Source organism: Pseudophryne corroboree, chromosome 5 (genome assembly GCF_028390025.1).
Source record: "Pseudophryne corroboree isolate aPseCor3 chromosome 5, aPseCor3.hap2, whole genome shotgun sequence".
NCBI lineage: Eukaryota > Metazoa > Chordata > Amphibia > Anura > Myobatrachidae > Pseudophryne > Pseudophryne corroboree.
Window position 1 is genome coordinate 708,320,439 of NC_086448.1, and position 23,654 is coordinate 708,344,092.

The following is a 23,654-nucleotide window of genomic DNA, read 5'->3' on the forward strand; positions in this document are numbered from 1 at the left end:
TGCCACAGTTGAGCATTCCCTAATTGCAAAACTATGGCAGGACATGCTGGGACTTCTAGTTTCACAACAGCGCCACAGGTTGGCCAGACCTGCATTACAGGTTTGATGGTTTCCCAATATTAAGATGCTGCTTGTTCAGAGTTAACCCCCACCCCCTGAGGTTCCATTAAAATATGCCACAGATACAGGAAACAAAGTAAAACAATATTATTTTACTTCCGAAATGAGTACAATTATACATATTAATATTACATTAAAAGACTACCCATCACTAACATTCTTTTGCTGTAATACTCCCCTGCATACAGTTATCTGTACCCATTTTACTTACAGCAGCTACATAATATTGAACCTTAATATTGTTACTGATCAAATCAAAACATAGTTGCATCCTGACTTATCGTGTCATAGTACATAGAACATCCATAATCTACAACACCAGGAACGGAGGTAGAGTTTAAAAGCAACTAGTAGATCTGGAGTCATCAAGCTTCCAACAATGAAATATAAAAGTTACATACAAATACAGTATGCCACGGTTTACAGAAGATTTCAGAAATAGTCAGAAAGTGTTTTTATTTATGTGTGTCTGTTTCAGTGGCGTGACTAGGGCCGCCGTCACCGCCACTGATTGTGCTTATTTGGGAAGGACACGGGAGGGCACAGTGCGCGCCTCTCCTGTGTCCCCCTCCCGGGTCTCCGGCGGCAGCGGCGTGTGTTAAATTAACTGCCGGTTCGTGAGCCCTGACTGGCAGGGGAGCCAGGGGGGGGTGTGGGGGGGGGGGGGACTGGGGGAGCATATTTGGCACTGGGGGGATACCTGTCACTGGGGGAGCATATTTGCCACTGGAGGGGGGGGGGGGGGGTACCTGGCACTGGGGGAGCATATTTGGCACTGGGGTGTTCCTGGCAATGGGGGAGCATATTTGGCACTGGGGGGTTCACGGCAATGGGGGAGCATATTTAGCATTGGGGGGGGTACCGGGCACTGGGGGGCATATTTGGCACTAGGGGTATATACGTAGCTGGCACTGGGGGGGGGGGATATTTGGCACTGGGGGTATGTGTGTAGCTGGCACTGGGGGGGCATATGGGGCACTGGGGGTATGTGTGTAGCTGGCACTGGGGGGGCATATGGGGCACTGGGGGCATATGTGGCACTGGGAGCACAGGCCTAGCAACAAGCATTACGCCCTAGCAACGAGCATGACACCCAGTGCATGAAACCCCTGGCAACGAATATTACCCCATGGCAACAAACTTGAAACCCAGCACATTATACCCCTGGCAACAAGCACAACACCCAGCGCATGAAACCCCTGGCAATGAGCATGACACCCTGAGCTTGAAAACCCCTGGCACCATGCATAGAACCAAGAGCATGAAACCCCTGGCAACGAGCAGGTAATTTAAATAATAAGAATTTACTCACCGGTAATTATATTTCTCGTAGTCCATAGTGGATGCTGGGAACTCCGTAAGGACCATGGGGAATAGACGGGCTCCGCAGGAGACTGGGCACTCTAAAAGAAAGATTAGGTACTATCTGGTGTGCACTGGCTCCTCCCTCTATGCCCCTCCTCCAGACCTCAGTTAGGGAAACTGTGCCCGGAAGAGCTAACATTACAAGGAAAGGATTTTTGGAATCCAGGGTAAGACTCATACCAGCCACACCAATCACACCGTACAACTTGTGATACCTTACCCAGTTAACAGTATGAACAACAACTGAGCCTCACTCAACGGATGGCTCATAACAATAACCCTTAGTTAAGTAATAACTATATACACGTATTGCAGAAAGTCCGCACTTGGGACGGGCGCCCAGCATCCACTACGGACTACGAGAAATAGAATTACCGGTGAGTAAATTCTTATTTTCTCTGACGTCCTAGTGGATGCTGGGAACTCCGTAAGGACCATGGGGATTATACCAAAGCTCCCAAACGGGCGGGAGAGTGCAGATGACTCTGCAGCACCGAATGAGCAAACACAAGGTCCTCCTCAGCCAGGGTATCAAACTTGTAGAACTTTGCAAATGTGTTTGAACCCGACCAAGTAGCCGCTCGGCAAAGCTGTAAAGCCGAGACCCCTCGGGCAGCCGCCCAAGAAGAGCCCACCTTCCTTGTGGAATGGGCTTTTACTGATTTTGGATGCGGCAATCCAGCCGCAGAATGAGCCTGCTGAATCGTGCTACAGATCCAGCGAGCAATAGTTTGCTTTGAAGCAGGAGCACCCAGCTTGTTGGGAGCATGCAAGATAAACAGTGAGTCAGTCTTCCTGACTCCAGCCGTTCTGGAAACATATTTTCAAAGCCCTGACTACGTCCAGCAACTTGGAGTCCTCCAAGTCCCGAGTAGCCGCAGGCACCACAATAGGTTGGTTCAAATGAAACGAGGACACCACCTTTGGGAGAAATTGGGGACGAGTCCTCAATTCTGCCCTGTCCATATGGAAGATCAGATATGGGCTTTTACATGACAAAGCCGCCAATTCCGACACACGCCTAGCCGATGCTAAGGCCAACAGATTGACCACTTTCCACGTGAGATACTTCAGTTCCATGGTCCTAAGTGGCTCAAACCAGTGGGATTTCAGGAAATCCAACACAACGTTAAGATCCCAGGGTGCCACTGGTGGCACAAAAGGGGGCTGAATATGCAGCACTCCCTAAACAAATGTCTGAACCTCAGGCAGTGAAGCCAGTTCTTTTTGAAAGAAAATGGATAGGGCCGAAATCTGGACCTTTATGGACCCCAATTTTAGGCCCATAGTCACCCCTGACTGTAGGAAGTGCAGGAAACGACCCAGTTGGAATTCCTCTGTAGGGGCCTTCCTGGCCTCACACCAAGCAACATATTTTCGCCATATACGGTGATAATGCTTTGCGGTCACGTCTTTCCTAGCCTTTATCAGCGTAGGAATAACTTCATTCCGGAATGCCTTTTTCCGCTAGGATCCGGCGTTCAACCGCCATGCCGTCAAACGCAGCCGCGGTTAGTCTTGGAACAGACAGGACCCTTGTTGCAGCAGGTCCTGTCTGAGAGGCAGAGGCCATGGGTCCTCTGTGCGCATTTCTTGCAGTTCCGGGTACCAAGTCCTTCTTGGCCAGTCCGGAACAATGAGTATTGTTCTTATTCCTCTCTTTCTTACTATTCTCAGTACTTTTGGTATGAGAGGAAGAGGAGGAAACACATATACCGACTGATACACCCACGGTATCACTAGGGCGTCCACAGCTATCGCCTGAGGGTCCCTTGACCTGGCGCAATATCTTTTTAGCTTTTTGTTGAGGCGGGACGCCATCATGTCCACGTGTGGCAGTTCCCATCGGTTTGCAATCAGTTGGAAGACTTCTTGATGAAGTCCCCACTCTCCCGGGTGGAGGTCGTGCCTGCTGAGGAAGTCTGCTTCCCAGTTGTCCACTCCCGGAATGAACACTGCTGACAGTGCTTGCACGTGATTCTCCGCCCATCGAAGAATCTTTGTGGCTTCCGCCATTGCCATCCTGCTTCTTGTCACGCCCTGGCGGTTTACATGGGCGACCGCCGTGATGTTGTCTGACTGAATCAGCACTGGCCGGTTTCGAAGCAGGGGCTCTGCTTGACTCAGGGCGTTGTAAATGGCCCTTAATTCCAGTATATTTATGTGTAGAGAAGTCTCCAGACTTGACCACAGCCCTTGGTAGTTTCTTCCCTGAGTGACTGCCCCGCATCCTCGGAGGCTTGCATCCGTGGTCACCAGGACCCAGTCCTGTATGCCGAACCTGCGGCCCTCGAGAAGGTGAGCACTCTGCAGCCACCACAGAAGAGACACCCTGGCCCTTGGGGACAGGGTGATCAGCCGATGCATCTGAAGATGCGATCCGGACCAATTGTCCAACAGATCCCACTGAAAGATCCTCGCATGGAACCTGCCGAAGGGAATGGCTTCGTATGAAGCCACCATCTTTCCCAGGACTCGTGTGCAGTGATGCACCGATACCTGTTTTGGTTTCAGGAGGTCCCTGACCAGAGATGCTAATTCCTGGGCCTTCTCCACCGGGAGAAACACCTTCTTCTGTTCTGTGTCCAGAATCATGCCCAGGAAAAGCAGACACGTCGTAGGAATCAGCTGCGACTTTGGAACATTCAGAATCCAGCCGTGCTGTTGCAACACTTCCTGAGAGAGTGTTACGCTGATCAACAACTGCTCCCTGGACCTCGCCTTTATGAGGAGATCGTCCAAGTACGGGATAATTATAACTCCCTTCTGCCGAAGGAGTATCATCATTTCGGCCATTACCTTGGTAAATATTCTCGGTGCCGTGGACAGGCCTAACGGCAACGTCTGGAACTGGTAATGACAGTCCTGTACCACAAATCTGAGGTACTCCTGGTGAAGTGGGTAAATGGGGACATGCAAGTAAGCATCTTTGATGTCCAGCGACACCATAAAATCCCCCTCTTCCAGGCTTGCAATAACTGCTCTGAGCGATTCCATTTTGATCTTGAATTTCTTTATATAAGTGTTCAAGGACTTTAAATTCAGAATGGGTCTCACCGAACCGTCCGGTTTCGGTACCACAAACATTGTGGAGTAGTAACCCCTTCCCTGTTGAAGGAGGGGGACCCTGACAATCACTTGCTGGAGGTACAGCTTGTGAATTGCCGCCAGCACTACCTCCCTTTCCATGGGGGAAGCTGGCAAGGCTGATTTGAGGTAACGGCGGGGGGGAGTCGCTTCGAACTCCAGCTTGTATCCCTGAGATACAATTTGTATAGCCCAGAGATCCACCTGTGAGCGAACCCACTGGCTGCTGAAGTTTCGGAGACGCGCCCCCACCGCACCTGGCTCCGCCTGTGGAGCCCCAACGTCATGCGGTGGACTTAGTGGAAGCAGGGGAGGACTTATGTTCCTGGGAACTGGCTGCATGGTGCAGCTTCTTACCTCTACCCCTGCCAAGGAAGGATGCACCCCTGACCCTCTTGCCTTTTTGGGAACGAAAGGACTGCATTTGATAATACGGTGCTTTCTTAGGCTGTGAGGAAACCTGAGGCAAGAAAGTGGACTTTCCAGCTGTCGCTGTAGACACGAGGTCCGACAGACCGTCCCCAAACAATTCCTCACCCTTATAAGGCAAAACCTCCATGTGTTTTTTAGAATCAGCATCTCCTGTCCATTGCCAAGTCCAAAGACCCTCCTGGCAGAAATGGACATAGCATTAATTCTAGAGCCCAGCAGGCAAATGTCCCTCTGAGCATCTCGCATATATAAGACGACGTCTTTGATATGGCCCAGGGTTAGCAAAACAGTATCTCTGTCGAGGGAATCTATGTCGTCTAACAAAGTATCTGTCCACGCTGCTACAGCACTACACATCCAGGCTGAAGCAATAGCAGGTCTCAGTAGAGTACCAGAGTGTGTATACACTGACTTCAGGATAGCTTCCTGCTTTCTATCCGCAGGCTCCTTTAGGGTGGCCGTATCCTGAGACGGCAGGGCCACCTTTTTAGATAAGCGTGTCAGCGCCTTGTCCACCCTAGGGGATGTTTCCCAACGTAACCCGTCCGTTGGCGGGAAAGGGTACGCCATCAGTAACCTATTAGAAATCACTAATTTCTTATCAGGGGAACTCCACGCTTCTTCACACAATTCATTTAATTCATCAGATGGGGGAAAAGTCACTGGCTGCTATTTCTCCCCAAACATATAAACCCTCTTGGTATTAACCGGGTTACTCTCAGAAATGTGTAATACATTTTTCATTGCAATAATCATGTATCGGATGGCCTTGGTCATTTTAGACTGTAAATGTGCCTCATCATCGTCGACACTGGAGTCGGACTCTGTGTCGACATCTGTATCAACCATCTGAGATAGAGGGCGTTTATGAGCCCCTGACGGTTTCTGAGTCGCCTGGGCAGGCGCGGGCTGAGACCCCGGCTGTCCCAAGGCTGCAGCGTCATCAAACCTTTTATGTAAGGAGTTTACATTGTCATTTAAGACCTTCCACATATCCATCCAATCAGGTGTCGGCCCCGACGGGGGCGATACCAAACTTATCTGCCCTTGCTCCGCCTCCACGTAACCTTCCTCATCAAACATGTCGACACAGCCGTACCGACACACCGCACACACACAGGGAATGCTCAGACTGAGGACAGGACCCCACAAAGTCCTTTGGGGAGACAGAGAGAGAGTATGCCAGCACACACCACAGCGCTATATAACACAGGGATTTTCACTGCTAATAAGTGATATACCCAATAGCTGCTTTTTTTGTATTCTTTGCGCCTAAATTTATGTGCCCCCCCTCTCTTTTTAACCCGTCTTGTACCTGGATACTGCAGGGGAGAGCCTGGGGAGCTGCTTCCAGCGGAGCTGTGAAGAAAAAATGGCGCTGGTGTGCTGAGGAAGAAGGCCCCGCCCCCTCAGTGGCGGGCTTCTGTCCCGCTTTCAGTGTAAAATAATGGCGGGGGTTTTTACATATATACAGTGCTAGACTGTATATATGTATTTTTATGCCAAAGGTACTTCAATTGCAGCCCAGGGCGCCCCCCCCCCCCAGCGCCCTGCACCCTACAGTGACCGGAGTGTTTAAGTGTGCTGGGAGCAATGGCGCACAGCTGCGGTGCTGTGCGCTACCTTAATGAAGACAGGAGTCTTCAGCCGCCGATTTCGTCGTCTTCTAGCTTCTGTTCTTCTGGCTCTGCAAGGGGGACGGCGGCGCGGCTCCGGGAACGGACGATCGAGGACATGTGCCTGTGTTCGAACCCTCTGGAGCAAATGGTGTCCAGTAGCCTAAGAAGCACAAGCTAGCTGCAAGCAGGTAGGTTTGCTTCTCTCCCCTTAGTCCCACGTAGCAGTGAGTCTGTTGCCAGCAGAAGCTCACTGAAAATAAAAAACCTAATAAATACTTTCTTTACTAGTAAGCTCAGGAGAGCCCACTAGGAGCGCCCAGCTCTGGCCGGGCACAGATTCTAACTGAGGTCTGGAGGAGGGGCATAGAGGGAGGAGCCAGTGCACACCAGATAGTACCTAATCTTTTGTTTAGAGTGCCCAGTCTCCTGCGGAGCCCGTCTATTCCCCATGGTCCCTACGGAGTTCCCAGCATCCACTAGGACGTCAGAGAAAAGTAATTAGAAGCCTTCCTGTAGGACTTAATGTGTAATTGGCATTGCGGTGTGTGTCATGATGTGTCACAGGCATTACGGTGTGTGGTATACTATATCACGGGCATTGTGGTATGTGGTATAATGTCTCAGGGTCATTGCAGTGTGTAGCATAATGTATCACGGACATTGCGGTGTGTGTCAAAGTGTCACAGGCATTGTATGTGCTATAATGTATCAGGGGCATTGCAGTGTGTAACAATGTATATCGGGTATTGCGATACGTATCATAATGTGTCACAGACATTACGGTGTGTGGCATAATGTGTCGGGGCGTTATGGTGTGTGGCATATTGTGTCATGGGCATTATTGTGTGTGGTATAATGTCTAAGGGCCATTGCAGTATGTGGCATAATGTATAATGGGCATTACTATAAGAAGGAAAAATGACAAATAATGTAAGGGGCATGAATCAGGATTATTTTTTTTCCTGTGGTGGCCGACGTCTGGGCGTGCAGGTTGCAAAACTGGGGTATAAGGTAGTCTTTTCCTGCAATGCCACTCCCCGTTAGGCAAAGCCATGCCCATTTCAGCAAGGCCACACCCCTTTTTTTTGCAGCTTCATCGCTTTACTAGTGCCAATTATGAAGGGGGGGCGCCAGAGAAGGTTTTGGCTTGGGGGGAAAAAAAAAAATCTAGTTACGCCCCTGGTCTGTTTACTGGAAAAGAAATTAGAAGGCAGGGAAAATAAACCTTAGTGCCACCAATTGAATAGCCTGCACTGGAAAGTAGGTCATTCCACCATACAAAGCTTCGGCCTCAATATCTGCAATGCCTAAAGGAGTATGGTGATCAAACCAAAGTGTCCCAAATTAGGAATCCTCCCCTGGAAAGTAAGGTCTGGTTGGGCTTCCTCATCTGGAATACCTTCTCTTATCATACAATTGCCGCACAAGACTCGCCACCTTGTGTGCAATAACAGCTGCTAGAATTCATCCTCCCATAGAAAGCGTACACTTAAGTGGGATGTGAAAGACCAGCACTGATCCAAAGATTGTACTGTACTTTAGGTTCAGATACTTACTGGTTTGTCGTCCTCTCCAGTAAATTTGTGGATCACAAGGTGGTAGCTCGGGTGGTCTTCAGTTTGCCGGCTGTCGGGATCCCGGCGCACAGTATACCGGCGCCGGAATCCCGACAGCCAGCATACCGACACTATCTCCCTCCTGAGGGTCCACGACCCCCCTGGAGGGAGAATAAATAGCGCGGCCGCCTAGCGCGCCACCGTGCCCGCAAGGGGCTCATTTGCGCTCGCCACACTGTCAGTATGCCGGCGGACGGGATGCCGGCGCCGGTATGCTGGTCGCCGGGAGCCCGGCCGCTGGCATACAATACTACACCCGGTAGCTCATATGGAATTTATATGTTAAGGCTATGGGTACAAAGGCACCCACAAAGGGGTAAGGGGTTACTAATGGGGGGAACGTCCACCAAGAAGAACACAATGCTTTATAAATCAGAAAAATTGAACATAGGAAATGGAACCATGCGTACAAAATAAAAACAAGTTAGAGGTAAATATCCTTTTCACAATAAAATTAGCAATGAAAACCTAACATTTAGCTATGCAGACAATTGGGGGAATTCAATTTTGTTTTGGGTGTTCATAACTAACAGGTGCCTGACAGAGCTGTTCAATTGATTTACAGATCTGACATGATGCATTATGTATGCTCACAACCCTCCATGAGATAGCAAGCAAAAATGTATGGAAAAGACCGTTTAGGTACACTGCCCAGTACTTTGCATGGGTTTAGCTGCTCTACGTGTCCCAACTAAGGGCATTTGGGCGCAAAAAGTGAGATACGTAATGCAGGCGTGCCTGCTTGCTTTTGGGCACCAAAAAAACTACTGAATTGCCCCCAATAAGTCAAATATATATTTTTAGCAGAACAATCTATGTTTCATCTATGAAAATTGAACTGTGTACATCTGCATGAGAACAAGAATTCTTGAGCCATACGAATCTTAACATAAATATATATGTGTATGAGACGGCAGTACTTGGAAGGGCAACAGGAACTCTGTGTGTGTATTGTTTTAACAACCCCCCCCAAAAATGGTTTTACCAATCTTCCGAATTAAAGAATAAACAGTCTATGCCAACATTTTTGAATCACGGCGCCCTAGACTAGCAGAATTTTATTTTTATTTTTCACGGCACCCCTAGGCCAATCGTTTCTTAAAGTTTCTTATTGAGAACTTTACAAATAAATTTTACATTAAATTAAGATAATTGTGTTTATATATCATCCTTAAGTTCAACTGTGTGGTGAGGGACAAAATTTGCTTCTGTTTGTCCCCATATTTTATGATTGAGGGCCACCAGCACTGGTTTTGCCTATTACATTGACCATAAATAATTTGAACTGGTCCTGGACCACCAATACAAGGCACCCCTGCAAGTGTCCTGAGGCACCCCAGGGTGCCTAGGCACACACAGTTTGAGAACCACTGGTCTATGCACTTTTCAGACCTAATGGCAAGGTGATTATTTTCTGTACGCCTTGGGGATTATTTAGCAATTGCGGCCAAACTATAGCAACGACACATTTGATTTCATTGGCTAATTTGCATTACATAAATCAAACATAATTACTAACAGCTCCTTGCAGAAATACACCTGAGGAGAACAAACAACAAAGTACAATCCATCTCTCTGGGTTACATAAAGGCAAAATTTCAATTAATCTCCTCAAAGTATGCAAATAACATAAATGTGCGAATTTAACAAATTGCAACACTGTCATTTGAAAAAACGTAGCCAATTTTTATTACAACCTTCTAGAAACTTGAAGGACATTCCGCTATAACCAAAACTGACATAATGACAAAGGGCTATATCACATTACAGAATAAGGGGTACTACCAACAGAAGCAGTAACGATGAACTTTACTGTGCACACAAAACGTATTCCTAAACCGGGAACCCAACCCCCTAAACCTACTGGTGTTTCAGAGACTGAAGCTGAAATTGCATGTGTGTATCACCTGGTGGTCAGTAAGCTTTCAAACTTGTATTTGAGGAGGTCTATGAAGGAAACTCCACTCACATACATACGTTTGATTTAGCTGAAAATGAAAAAAAACTGAGCTGTACCACAATGTTCCTGACCACAAATTCTATTGCAACCAGCTATGACAAGATTGAAAACAATGGATTCCAATGTCACCTCTATTTACTCATGTGTAACAGGTTTAATAAGGGTTAGTGGATGCATGTACATTAATGCAGAGACAGAGAGCACCTTATCTTAAAATAAAACAACTTAAAATTAAAAATGCATGGCTTATGTTACCTAAAACTGCTGCACAACCATAGTCCAACTATCAAGGGGACAAAGCTTACCTAACAAACACCAATGACTTCCAGAGGACGAACATTAAAGAGTAGCAAAAGCACTGACAGCCCTAATTTCTCATCTACAAGGCTTTTTAGAACATTTTATAGCCTAAACATTTTAGGACTAACAGGGCAGAGGTTCAGCTTGCATCTGCATGGAATAAGAGCAGCTGACAGCTGTATGTCACGAGGTTAACAGGGCAGGGGGGAGGGGGGGGCAGCCTGCGTGTCAGGGGCAGGCGGGGGGGGGGGGGGGGCAGCCTGCGTGTCAGGGACAGGGCAGGGGGGGGCAGCCTGCGTGTCAGGGGCAGGGCAGGGGGGGGCAGCCTGCGTGTCAGGGGCAGGGCAGCCTGCGTGTCAGGGGCTGGGCAGGGGGGGAGGGGGAGGGGCAGCCTGCGTGTCAGGAGCAGGGCAGTGGGAGAAGCCTGCGTGTCAGGAGCAGGGCAGTGGGGGCAGCCTGAGTGTCAGGGAGGTAACAGGGGGGGGGGGGGGCAGCCTGCGTGTCAGGGAGGTAACAGGGCATGGGTGGGGGGACGGGGGGGGACAGCCTGCGTGTCAGTGACAGGGCAGAGGGGGCGGGGAGCCTGCGTGGCAGGGAGGTAACAAGGTGGGGGGGGGGGGCAGTCTGCGTGGCAGGGAGGTAACAGGTCACGGGGGGGACAGCCTGCATGTCAATGAAAGGGCGGGGGGGCCTGCATGTCAGGGAGGCAACACGGTGGTTGTGGGGAGGGGAGGGAGGGAAGGGAGGGGAGGGAGGGGAGGGGAGGGAGGGAAGGGAGGGGAGGGAGGGGAGGGAGGGAAGGGAGGGAAGGGAGGGAGGGGAGGGAAGGGAGGGAGGGGAGGGAGGGGGGACAGCCCGCATCTCAGTGACAGGCCAGGGGAGGGCAGCCCGCGTCTCAGTGACAGGCCAGGGGAGGGCAGCCCGCGTCTCAGTGACAGGCCAGGGGAGGGCAGCCCGCGTCTCCGTGACAGGCCAGGGGAGGGCAGCCCGCGTCTCCGTGACAGGCCAGGGGAGGGCAGCCCGCGTCTCCGTGACAGGCCAGGGGAGGGCAGCCCGCGTCTCCGTGACAGGCCAGGGGAGGGCAGCCCACGTCTCAGTGACAGGCCAGGGGAGGGCAGCCCGCGTCTCAGTGACAGGCCAGGGGAGGGCAGCCCGCGTCTCAGTGACAGGCCAGGGGAGGGCAGCCCGCGTCTCAGTGACAGGCCAGGGGAGGGCAGCCCGCGTCTCAGTGACAGGCCGGGGAGGGCAGCCCGTGTGTCAGTAACCGGGCAGCCTGTGTGTCAGTAACAGGGCAGGGAGGGCAGCCTGTGTGTCAGTAACAGAGCAGGGAGGGCAGCCTGTGTGTCAGTAACAGAGCAGGGAGGGCAGCCTGTGTGTCAGTAACAGAGCAGGGAGGGCAGCCTGTGTGTCAGTAACAGAGCAGGGAGGGCAGCCTGTGTGTCAGTAACAGAGCAGGGAGGGCAGCCTGTGTGTCAGTAACAGAGCAGGGAGGGCAGCCTGTGTGTCAGTAACAGGGCATGGAGGGCAGCCTGTGTGTCAGTAACAGGACAGCCTGTGTGTCAGTAACAGGGCAGGGAGGGCAGCCTGTGTGTCAGTAACAGGGCAGGGAGGGCAGCCTGTGTGGCAGTACCAGTGACAGGGCAGGGAGGGCAGCCTGTGTGGCAGTAACAGGGCATGGAGGGCAGCCTGTGTGTCAGTAACAAGACAGCCTGTGTGTCAGTAACAGGGCAGGGAGGGCAGCCTGTGTGTCAGTAACAGGGCAGGGAGGGCAGCCTGTGTGGCAGTAACAGGGCAGGGAGGGCTGCCTGTGTGGCAGTAACAGGGCAGGGAGGGCAGCCTGTGTGGCAGTAACAGGACAGGGGGCAGTCTGTGTGTCAATAACAGGACAGGGAGGGCAGCCTGTGTGTCAATAACAGGACAGGGAGGGCAGCCTGTGTGTCTGGGAGGTAACAGGTGATATAACACGGACTTATCCACTGTCACCATAGAGGACACATAACTAACAGTAAACTAATGGGAGAGGCGCCCACTGCTGACTTCAGATTCCCCACCCAGGACCTACTACTCGCAGGCTACGACATTGAGGGGGGTAAGGATCCGGGTCAGCCGGATTCGCGCAGCACTCACCTGCATTGACGCCATGATAGGAACCCACCCCCTCCCTCCTGAGGTGACGTCACATCTCACGTGCCGGAGACGTCAGAGGAAGCGCTGAGATGAGCAGCGTGCTGCGCTCCTGCTTCAGCTGCATTAGCCGGGTGCTGCGCATGCGCTGATGCCGCAGCGGTAGAGAGCTGTGTGTGCGCATGCGCTGCTGCTGTCAGGAGAGCAGCCTGGCAGGTGGTTGCAGCTGGGTGATGCTATATAATGACACAGTTATCTTACTGCATTCAGAACATAACAAACAACATTCTGAACTAAATGAACATTACACCCATCCCATCTGTCTGAGACGGGTGTGGTATTGGAGGTCGACAGTAACTAGGTCGACCACTATTGGTTGACAGTAACTAGGTCGACAGGGTGTCTAGGTCGACATGTTCTAGGTCGACATGAGTTTTTTATGTTATTTTGGTGTCGTTTTCTTCGTAGAGTGACCGGGAACCCCAATTAGTGCACCGCGTCCCCTCGCATGGCTCGCTTCGCTGCTTCGGGCATGGTACCATCAGTTCGCTACCGCTTCGTTTGGCACAAATTACCGTTCCAATCGTAGTCCACGTGGATCGTTAAGTATGAAAAGGTTCAAAAAAAGAAAAAAATTGTGAAAAACCCATGTCGACCTTGTGACCTGTCGACCTAGAACATGTCAACCTAAATCCCCTTTTGACCTAGACACCCTGTCGACCTAGTTACTGTCGACCAATAGTGGTCGACCTAGACATTGTCGACCTAGTTACTGTCGACTAAGGGTGTGTACACACGGTGAGATTTTTTCTTAAGATTTTGACTATATAGTCAAAATCGTAAGAAAAGTTAGTGCAGATCGCAAGGTGAAAGTCACCTTGCGATCCCGATGCACGGTCCCGCCAGGTCGGCATCGCAAGAAAAGATAGGCTGTGCAGGCAAGTCAATCCTTGCTAGATCGGTGTCCTATCTAGTTCATCTCACATGTCAATGACATCTCACATAAGCCAAAATCTCACATAAGCCAAAATCGTAAGCACACATAGTACAGATCTCAAGAAAAGTTAGTCAAAATCTGTCCTATCTGGGCTCCGGGGAGTTCAAGGGAAATCGCAAGTAAAAATAGGACATAGCAAGGATCTCACCGTGTGTACACACCCTTAGAGACCAGATCCCGTCTGAGACATGCCGTGCACAGAATACTTGAATCCTGGAATTTCTGGTAGACTAGACTCCCAAATTTGGACAATTATTTGCTACTGATCATGCACAAAATATTCTGGAAACCCCTATAACACGTGTTATCCTCCATGGCGCTACTGCGTATAGTAGAGCTGGTATCTGGACCATGCGTCCAGATGAGGCAAAGTAATGGACAGTGTCTGGGAGGTGGTGTGAAAAGAATTGCAAAAAAAATTCATCTTCTGGCCATGTTATAGGAGTGTGGCGGGTGCATACCTCCCAACTGTCCCGAATACAGAGGGACAGTCCCGCTAATTGGACACTGTCACACCCGCGGGCCACAGTGTCCTGTGGGCGGGTGGGCAGCTTGGGAGAACCAGTGATCACAGCTGCTCTGCTTTGCATAGCAGCCGGTGCTCACTGAACAGATGCCGTGTGCATGCGCACAGCATCTATCAGTTCAGGGAGGTTTAGCCGGGGGTTCTGCTCTTTTGGTCATCCTGCTGTCTCTTGCTGCATCTCCGCTGGAGTCCCTCTGTTCCACTGTCCGCAGTTGTCCTCGCTCCGGGCGGCATCCCCGGGTAGCTTTCTGGAAATCTGCTGTGCTTCTCAGTCACAACTATCCAACATCCTTAGCAGTGTTCCTCAGTGTTCTTCAGTTACGACTACTCAGCATCCTTTCTTCAGCAGTATTCTTCGGTCTTGATTATTAAGCATCCATTCTTCAGCAGTGTTCTTCAGTCACGATTATCCAGCATCTATTCTTCAGCGGTGTTCTTCAGTGTTCTTCAATCACGACTACTCGGCATCCATTCTTCAGCAGTGTTCTTCAGTCACGGCTATTCAGCATCCATTCTTCAGCAGTGTTCCTCTGTGTTCTTCAGTCACGACTATCCAGCATTCATTCTTCAGCAGTATACTTCAGTGTTCATCAGTCACGACTATTCAGCATTCATTCTTTAGCAGGTTTCTTCAGTTTTCTTCAGCTACGACAATCTAGTAATCTTCCTCTCTTCGACAAGCCTTCTTTCACCAGTGTCCTCCAGTTCTCTAGACTCCTAGTTGTATGAGAAGGAACTACATTCGGCCGCCTCAGTTACTCCCTGCTGTGGTGTCCACTTCCTCAACGAACACCCATTCGGTGTGACAGTGACATGCTCTCTATCACCTTTGTTGTTCTCTCTAGCAGTAGATCCCCTAGCTATTACCCTTAGGAACAGCAGATCTTATGCAGGGATACGGATTGGGCCTAGGGAGCCGATGCTAGCTCTTTTCGCTGATGACATGCTTTTATTTATTAGTAACCCGGCTAACTCCGTGCCCACTGTAACTGACTTACTCACCCTTTGCAGGATATAAAGTAAACTTTCACAAATTTGAATATTTGCCTTTGGGCTCCTTACCCATTTATGATCCGCTGCCCTTCAGCTCATCTAATCTAAGGCAAGTGGTTTTATGAAATATCTAGGTGTTAATATCACCCCCTCCCTTGCTGGTTTTTATAAAGCCAACATTCACCCCTCAATTGTCAAAAATGTTACGCATTCTAGATGGTTAGCCATTGTTACCTCTCTCTTTACGTGGCCGTGTGCCAGTAGTGAAAAGCATATCTTTCATAAGCTGTCATATCTCATACAAATGTTACCCCTTAGCTTAACTAACAAAGACCAAAATTATTGTTTATCGCTATTTAATGAATTTCTTTGGAAAAAGAGAAAACCTGGAGTCTCCTTGGCTAAACTTCAACTTCCTCGCTAGCAAGGAGGGTGTCAGGAATCGGCGTTCAGCAGCATCTCACTTATCAGCGCAGGTCATGGCCCCAGTCGCGGCTACGTGAATGCACTGTCCACGAGCGTCATAACTAATGTCACTGAGTACCCCTGAACCGCATCCAGTGTGTTTCCCGCTGTGTGCCGGCGTCTGTCTGGTATGGGCGCCGCCATGACACCTACGCTCAGCTGATCCAGACACCCAATCCAGCGGTTTGTGTTCTCACAAAATTCAACATCCAATCATCACAGAGCAAGGGGTATAAGTTCCAGTCCGTGGCTCAGTCTCATTGACTTGGACAATGAGTCATATTCGGTGTGCAAGATCTCCTGGTTCCTGTGTTCCTATCTCCAGTCATTCCCTGTGGTTATTCTCAACGTCTCATTTTCCAGTCTTCATTTCTCCTGCCTGCTTCAGACTCCAGCCACAGCCTGCTACAATCCATCTGCAGTAAGAGACTCTCCTCAGGTGTTTATTCATTGCCTAACCTGTGCACCTAATTACCAGCATTCCATTCTGTGCATTGCATCCAGCATTTAACAAACTTGCAGTGTTAGGACTGTCTCCTGCCTGGGCCTTGCTTGGCTATAAGAACTTGTGTGTTACAGAGACTGTGTGCCTTTCTACATTTACTGGAGTTCTGTCTGCTTCAGTTATATTTTTCAAAACCGTTTGCATCCAGTTATCAAGTTATCTTCATTCCTCATTTGCGTTACCAGTGACTTTTGAATATTAATTTCCTTGGATTAAGTTACCGTTCATTATTCCTATTATCAGTTGTACCAGTTATTATCCATATTTCATTTCCTGCTACTGCCGGTTCCAAGTTATTATCAATTGCATTCCATTCCATCTGTTATTCCATTGCTCTGTGACCTCTGTGACATAATAAACATCAGCGCATATGCGCAGGACTTTTCTAAGGCCTCCTCGTTTTTATACACCACACCTGCACTGACCCACTAGTGCCCCCTCCAGGGACAGACAAAACCAGAGACCTGACAGAGGGTTAGGCATACCTGACATAGGTAACTTTACCAGAGCAGTATTTCTTTGTTAAGGTGGGTACACACTGATAAATATATCTGACAATCAATTGATCGGCAGATATATCTATGGACGGATCGGGCATTGTGTTGAGCATACACACAGCCCGATCCATCGGGGACTGACGTCATCAGACCTGGATTAAGGTTTTGGGGGGCCTGGGGTACTTAAGAGAGGGGGGCCCTAAGATTTAAAATTAAAATCATAACATCTAGTGGATGTTATAAAGGAAAGGGGGTGCTGTAATGTGGCATAATATAAACTGGGGACACTGTATGTCCTAATATTGGGGGTACTGTGTTGCATAATGTGTACTTGCAGTACTATAATAAGACATAATATGAACTAAGGCACGACTATGGTTTATAAAACAAACTATGGGGCATACAATTAACTGAGACACTACTATGCAATTATAGGGCATAATACAGTATTACCAACTGCTGAGGAGAGGTGTCTCTCCAGAGCATTGGAACAGGGGCTCTTTCAAAGGGATCAGTATGAAATGCCTCCAATCAAAAAGCCTGATGGTCGAAATCCTGACAGCAATTAACCGACGGTCAAAATCCCGACATGGACAAAATCCCAACATTTAAAATACCGACAAGGTCAAAATACCGACATGTAAAATACAGACAGTTCAAAATACAGACATGCGGTTTTCATTATTTGTTTTTTTTTGTGTGTGTAGGTCAACATGGACACCATATAAGTGTACCGCGTCCCCTCGCATGCGCTCGGCACACTATTATATTCCCTCTCCAGGTCCACTGGGATGGTAAAGTATGAACAAGTCGGTTTCAATTATAAACTCATGTCGGCATTTTGATCTGTCGGCATTTTACATGTCGGTATTTGGTCCATGTCGGGATTCTGACCGTCGGTCAATTGCTGTCGGGGTTTCGACAGTCGGGATTTTGATTGGAGGTAAATTGACTGCATCCCCTTTCAAAATGTTACTATGGGGCCCACAATGTACTAGCTATGTCCCTGCATACGAGTACTGCTGTGTATACACATACATACACACACACACACACACACACACACACACACACACACACACACACACACACACACAATAACATTGATTTATAAGACTTATAAATACCGATTATTATACATGCATATATATTATAACATAAATATGTCTATACTGTAAAGTTCTATTTACTTACAAGGAAAAGCAATACCTAATCACACTGTGGTTCAGGCCGCTGCAGCCGCTAAACGTAAACAATAATCACTAAGATGTGTATGCACGTTGCGTATACTTGCCGACGCGCTGTGCGCACAATGAAGCGACACGTGTGGCTGAATACACCTTATTCCCCAAACAAAAATGGAATGCGACACCAGTCGTTAAATGTTATGTTGTGGTCCAAAGCATCAACAATATTTACTCAAAGATACAGATAAAAGATACAACAATATTACAGAGAAGAGCTACACCAATAGTACATATGTTTATTCGCGTGCGCTCCCGGCTCCGGGCCTCAGTCAGTCTTCGCAAGATGACCTTCAGAGAATAGACTGATGCCTGGTCAGGGAGCCTCTCTTTTATACAATGGGTCTAAATACAATACAATAGGAAATGTAAGCTCTTCTTCCATAGGTCAAGGGGCAGGTCATTTACAGTACATGAGGGGTCATAGGTTGGATTGAATGAGTGGGCGATGCTTGGTCCAGGTGTGCCTACAGGTCTCCACCGCCGGGTTCCCGCCGAATATCAAGAGTACAGTATTTACAGTATTAGTGAATATTAGAATTCTGTGTATATCTATGCTCAGAAACATGCGATTAACTGCACATAACAACCGGAACGTAGATCTCAAAATACTGCACATCTGGATACCAAACACAAAGTCCTAACCTTGTTCTGTCCCCTCACATCCTGTAAAGCTGGATAACTCTATTGTTCTACCCTCTGAGTAAATGTAACTTGCTGGCAATGTGTGTGGAGACTATGGCCCTCATTCCGAGTCGTTCGCTCGGTATTTTTCATCGCATCGCAATGAAAATCCGCTTAGTACGCATGCGCAATATTCGCACTGCGACTGCGCCAAGTAATTTAACAATGAAGATAGTATTTTTACTCACGGCTTTTTCATCGCTCCGGCGATCGTAATGTGATTGACAGGAAATGGGTGTTACTGGGCGGAAACACAGCGTTTTATGGGCGTGTGGTTGAAAACGCTACCGTTTCCGGAAAAAATGCAGGAGTGGCTGGAGAAACGGGGGAGTGTCTGAGCGAACGCTGGGTGTGTTTGTGACGTCAAACCAGGAACGACAAGCACTGAACTGATCGCACAGGCAGAGTAAGGTTGAAGTTACTCAGAAACTGCAAAGTAGTTTGTAATCGCAATATTGCGATTACATCGGTCGCAATTTTAAGAAGCTAAGATACACTCCCAGTAGGCGGCGGCTTAGCGTGTGTAACTCTGCTAAATTCGCCTTGCGACCGATCAACTCGGAATGAGGGCCAATGTGTAAATTGCGCACTATATGAACTGAATATTGAATATGTCTTTGTAGCTTTTCTGTGCGATTGCTCATGCTACCGTATTTACTCATACCACGCGCCAATACGCAAGGCTCGTGAACCAGTGTACATAGCGTGCGTGTATGTGCACGCACGGCAAAAATGCGCACGCACAGAGGCTACTTCTGTGTGGTGTTTGCACGTGGTATGTGTGTGTTTAATATTTTCGACTTCGACAGTACACACACATATATATATATTAGTGATGTGCACCGGAAATTTTTCGGGTTTTGTGTTTTGGTTTTGGGTTCGGTTCCGCGGCCGTGTTTTGGGTTCGAATGCGTTTTGGCAAAACCTCACCTAATTTTTTTTGTCGGATTCGGGTGTGTTTTGGATTCGGGTGTTTTTTTCAAAAAACCCTAAAAAACAGCTTAAATCATAGAATTTGGGGGTCATTTTGATCCCATAGTATTATTAACCTCAATAACCATAATTTCCACTCATTTCCAGTCTATTCTGAACACCTCACACCTCACAATATTATTTTTAGTCCTAAAATTTGCACCGAGGTCGCTGGATGGCTAAGCTAAGCGACACAAGTGGCCGACACAAACACCTGGCCCATCTAGGAGTGGCACTGCAGTGTCAGACAGGATGGCCCTTCAAAAAAATACTCCCCAAACAGCACATGATGCAAAGAAAAAAAGAGGCGCAATGAGGTAGCTGTGTGACTAAGCTAAGCGACCCTAGTGGCCGACACAAACACCTGGCCCATCTAGGAGTGGCACTGCAGTGTCACGCAGGATGGCCCTTCAAAAAAATACTCCCCAAACAGCACATGACGCAAAGAAAAAAAGAGGCGCAATGAGGTAGCTGTGTGACTAAGCTAAGCGACCCTAGTGGCCGACACAAACACCTGGCCCATCTAGGAGTGGCACTGCAATACTCCCCAAACAGCACATGATGCAAAGAAAAATGAAAGAAAAAAGAGGAAGGTCAGGCATCGCAACCGACACAATTGGACTCTCCTTGGGGATTTGTGATTTCGAAGAACGCACAGTTCTTTGCTGTGCTTTTGCCAGCTTAAGTCTTTTCTTTTTTTCTAGCTAGAGGATGAGTGCTTCCATCCTCATGTGAAGCTGAACCACTAGCCATGAACATAGGCCAGGGCCTCAGCCGTTCCTTGCCACTCCGTGTCGTAAATGGCATATTGGCAAGTTTACGCTTCTCCTCAGACGCTTTTAATTTTGATTTTTGGGTCATTTTACTGATCTTTTGTGTTTTGGATTTTACATGCTCTGTACTATGACATTGGGCATCGGCCTTGGCAGACGACGTTGATGGCATTTCATCGTCTCGGCCATGACTAGTGGCAGCAGCTTCAGCACGAGGTGGAAGTGGATCTTGATCTTTCCCTATTTTTTTAACCTCCACATTTTTGTTCTCCATATTTTAATGCGCACAACTAAAAGCCACCACAGGTATACAATGTAGATGGATGGATACTATAGTATTATATTACTTATGGACGACGAGTGCACTGACGACACAGAGGTAGGTACAGCCGTGGCCTACCGTACTGCTATATATATATATATATATATATATAAATGAATAGCTTGGACTGGCACTCCCACTGTAGAAGAATAGTGGGCCCTGGTGCCCTCTGAAGTGATTGAATATATCAAGAAGCAGTAAAGCAGTCAGCGGCACTCAGGGTCTTAAAGAAGCAAGTGTATTAAAATTCACTCCAAGTTTCCAACGTTTCGGGACGCACAGGTCCCTTTGTCAAGGTGAGTCATTTATATATATATATATATATATATATATATATATATATAGCAGTACGGTATTTTAATTTTAATACACTTGCTTCTTTAAGACCCTGAGTGCCGCTGACTGCTTTACTGCTTCTTGATAGATATATATATATAATATACTGTATAATAATAATAACGGACCTGGTGGACACTGTCAGCAGACTGCTAAACTAGTATGAAGAAAAAAAAAACACCACAGGTATACAATGTAGATGATGGATAGTATAGTATTATATTACTTATGGACGACGAGTGCACTGACGACACAGAGGTAGGTACAGCCGTGGCCTACCGTACTGCTATATATATATATATATATATAATATACTGTATAATAATAATAACGTACCTGGTGGACACTGTCAGCAGACTGCTAAACTAGTATGAAGAAAAAAAAAACCACCACAGGTATACAATGTAGATGGATGGATAGTATAGTATTATATTACTTATGGACGACGAGTGCACTGACGACACAGAGGTAGGTACAGCCGTGGCCTACCGTACTGCTATATATATATATATATATATATATATATAATATACTGTATAATAATAATAACGTACCTGGTGGACACTGTCAGCAGACTGCTAAACTAGTATGAAGAAAAAAAAAACCACCACAGGTATACAATGTAGATGGATGGATAGTATAGTATTATATTACTTATGGACGACGAGTGCACTGACGACACAGAGGTAGGTACAGCCGTGGCCTACCGTACTGCTATATATATATATATATATAATATACTGTATAATAATAATAACGGACCTGGTGGACACTGTCAGCAGACTGCTAAACTAGTATGAAGAAAAAAAAAGCAACCACAGGTATACAATGTAGATGGATGGATAGTATAGTATTATATTACTTATGGACGACGAGTGCACTGACGACACAGAGGTAGGTACAGCCGTGGCCTACCGTACTGCTATATATATATATATAATATACTGTATAATAATAATAACGGACCTGGTGGACACTGTCAGCAGACTGCTAAATTAGTATGAAGAAAAAAAAAACACCACAGGTATACAATGTAGATGGATGGATAGTATAGTATTATATTACTTATGGACGACGAGTGCACTGACGACACAGAGGTAGGTACAGCCGTGGCCTACCGTACTGCTATATATATATATATAATATACTGTCTAATAATAATAACGGACCTGGTGGACACTGTCAGCAGACTGCTAAACTAGTATGAAGAAAAAAAAAGCAACCACAGGTATACAATGTAGATGGATGGATAGTATAGTATTATATTACTTATGGACGACGAGTGCACTGACGACACAGAGGTAGGTACAGCCGTGGCCTACCGTACTGCTATATATATATATATATATATATATATATATATATAATATACTGTATAATAATAATAACGGACCTGGTGGACACTGTCAGCAGACTGCTAAACTAGTATGAAGAAAAAAAAAAACACCACAGGTATACAATGTAGATGGATGGATAGTATAGTATTATATTACTTATGGACGACGAGTGCACTGACGACACAGAGGTAGGTACAGCCGTGGCCTACCGTACTGCTATATATATATATAATATACTGTATAATAATAATAACGTACCTGGTGGACACTGTCAGCAGACTGCTAAACTAGTATGAAGAAAAAAAAAACCACCACAGGTATACAATGTAGATGGATGGATAGTATAGTATTATATTACTTATGGACGACGAGTGCACTGACGACACAGAGGTAGGTACAGCCGTGGCCTACCGTACTGCTATATATATATATATATATATGAATATGGGTAGGTAGGGGCTCTGGCGACCAACTGGTGTTTATAATAAAAAATATTTAGCGGACTAAAATGCAATTTACGAAGGACATGATAAAAAGACCTTTTTTTTGTAAAAGAATAAAAAACATTTATTTTGCAAAACGTAAAAAAACGTAAAAAACACTAATTTGTAAAAAAAAACTGCTTTTTTGCACAGAACTGCATATATGATAAAAAAAATATATAGTAAAACAGAATGTATACTAAAAAGAAACGGATGTATAAAAATCTTAAGACATAAAAAGAATAAAGAAATTTGTAATTAAAAAAACTGCTTAACTTAAGATGGAGGGTCATACAGGATATCCCAACGCGTTTCGTCTATCTGACTTCATCAAGGGGTAGTGACTGAATGTGCAGAGCAGGCTTATATACCTACTGATAAGGGGTTTACTAATTGTGACATCACTTCCTGTCAATTAACAATATGAAAGTGTATCAAATACATAGTTGGTATTAAAAACGAAGAAACAAATGATGGAGCAGTACTAATAGGCTAGGGAGAGGCATCCCATGATAGTTATATTAGAAAACGAGTTTAGTAAGTTGTTTAAATGGTGTATTGAATGATTCCTATTGTTATTCCGCACTTCCGCCACACTTCCTGTGTCGGCGGCTGCGGAGTGCGCATGCGCGAATGCCCCACTTCCGGTATCGCGTCTCAATGAGCGGATGTGTTCAGAGCTTCGTGCCCCACTTCCGTCCTCAATGTTCTGTTATTCGTGCCCCACTTCTGGTATATGAGTCCGGAATGTTGCAGGACGCTTCTTCCTGTTTGTCAGCGTCTGGGGAGTTCAGTGCATTATCAGCGGCCATTTTAGCGGAGTCCCTATATGCAGACGTGGATTCTCCTTGTATTTTAGTTTGCTCGGTTTCATAGATGAAGGAAATAAAATAAAATG

General features: G+C 47.1%; 1 protein-coding gene across 2 annotated transcripts in view; it reads right to left on the reverse strand.

Moving 5' to 3' along the window:
* Window positions 1-12,758, reverse strand: part of UBE2W (ubiquitin conjugating enzyme E2 W) — a 156,145-nt gene extending 143,387 nt beyond the window's left edge. Inside the window, exon 1 of one of the 2 annotated variants that reach the window (XM_063923935.1) lies at window positions 12,627-12,758. In XM_063923935.1, the coding sequence (XP_063780005.1) occupies window positions 12,627-12,641 (15 nt within the window). In that variant the 5' untranslated portion in view covers window positions 12,642-12,758. Of the gene's footprint in view, window positions 1-10,504; window positions 10,674-12,626 lie in introns of those variants that run through there. The other variant, XM_063923936.1, reaches the window with a different exon arrangement.
* Window positions 12,759-23,654: the final 10,896 nt, after the last annotated feature.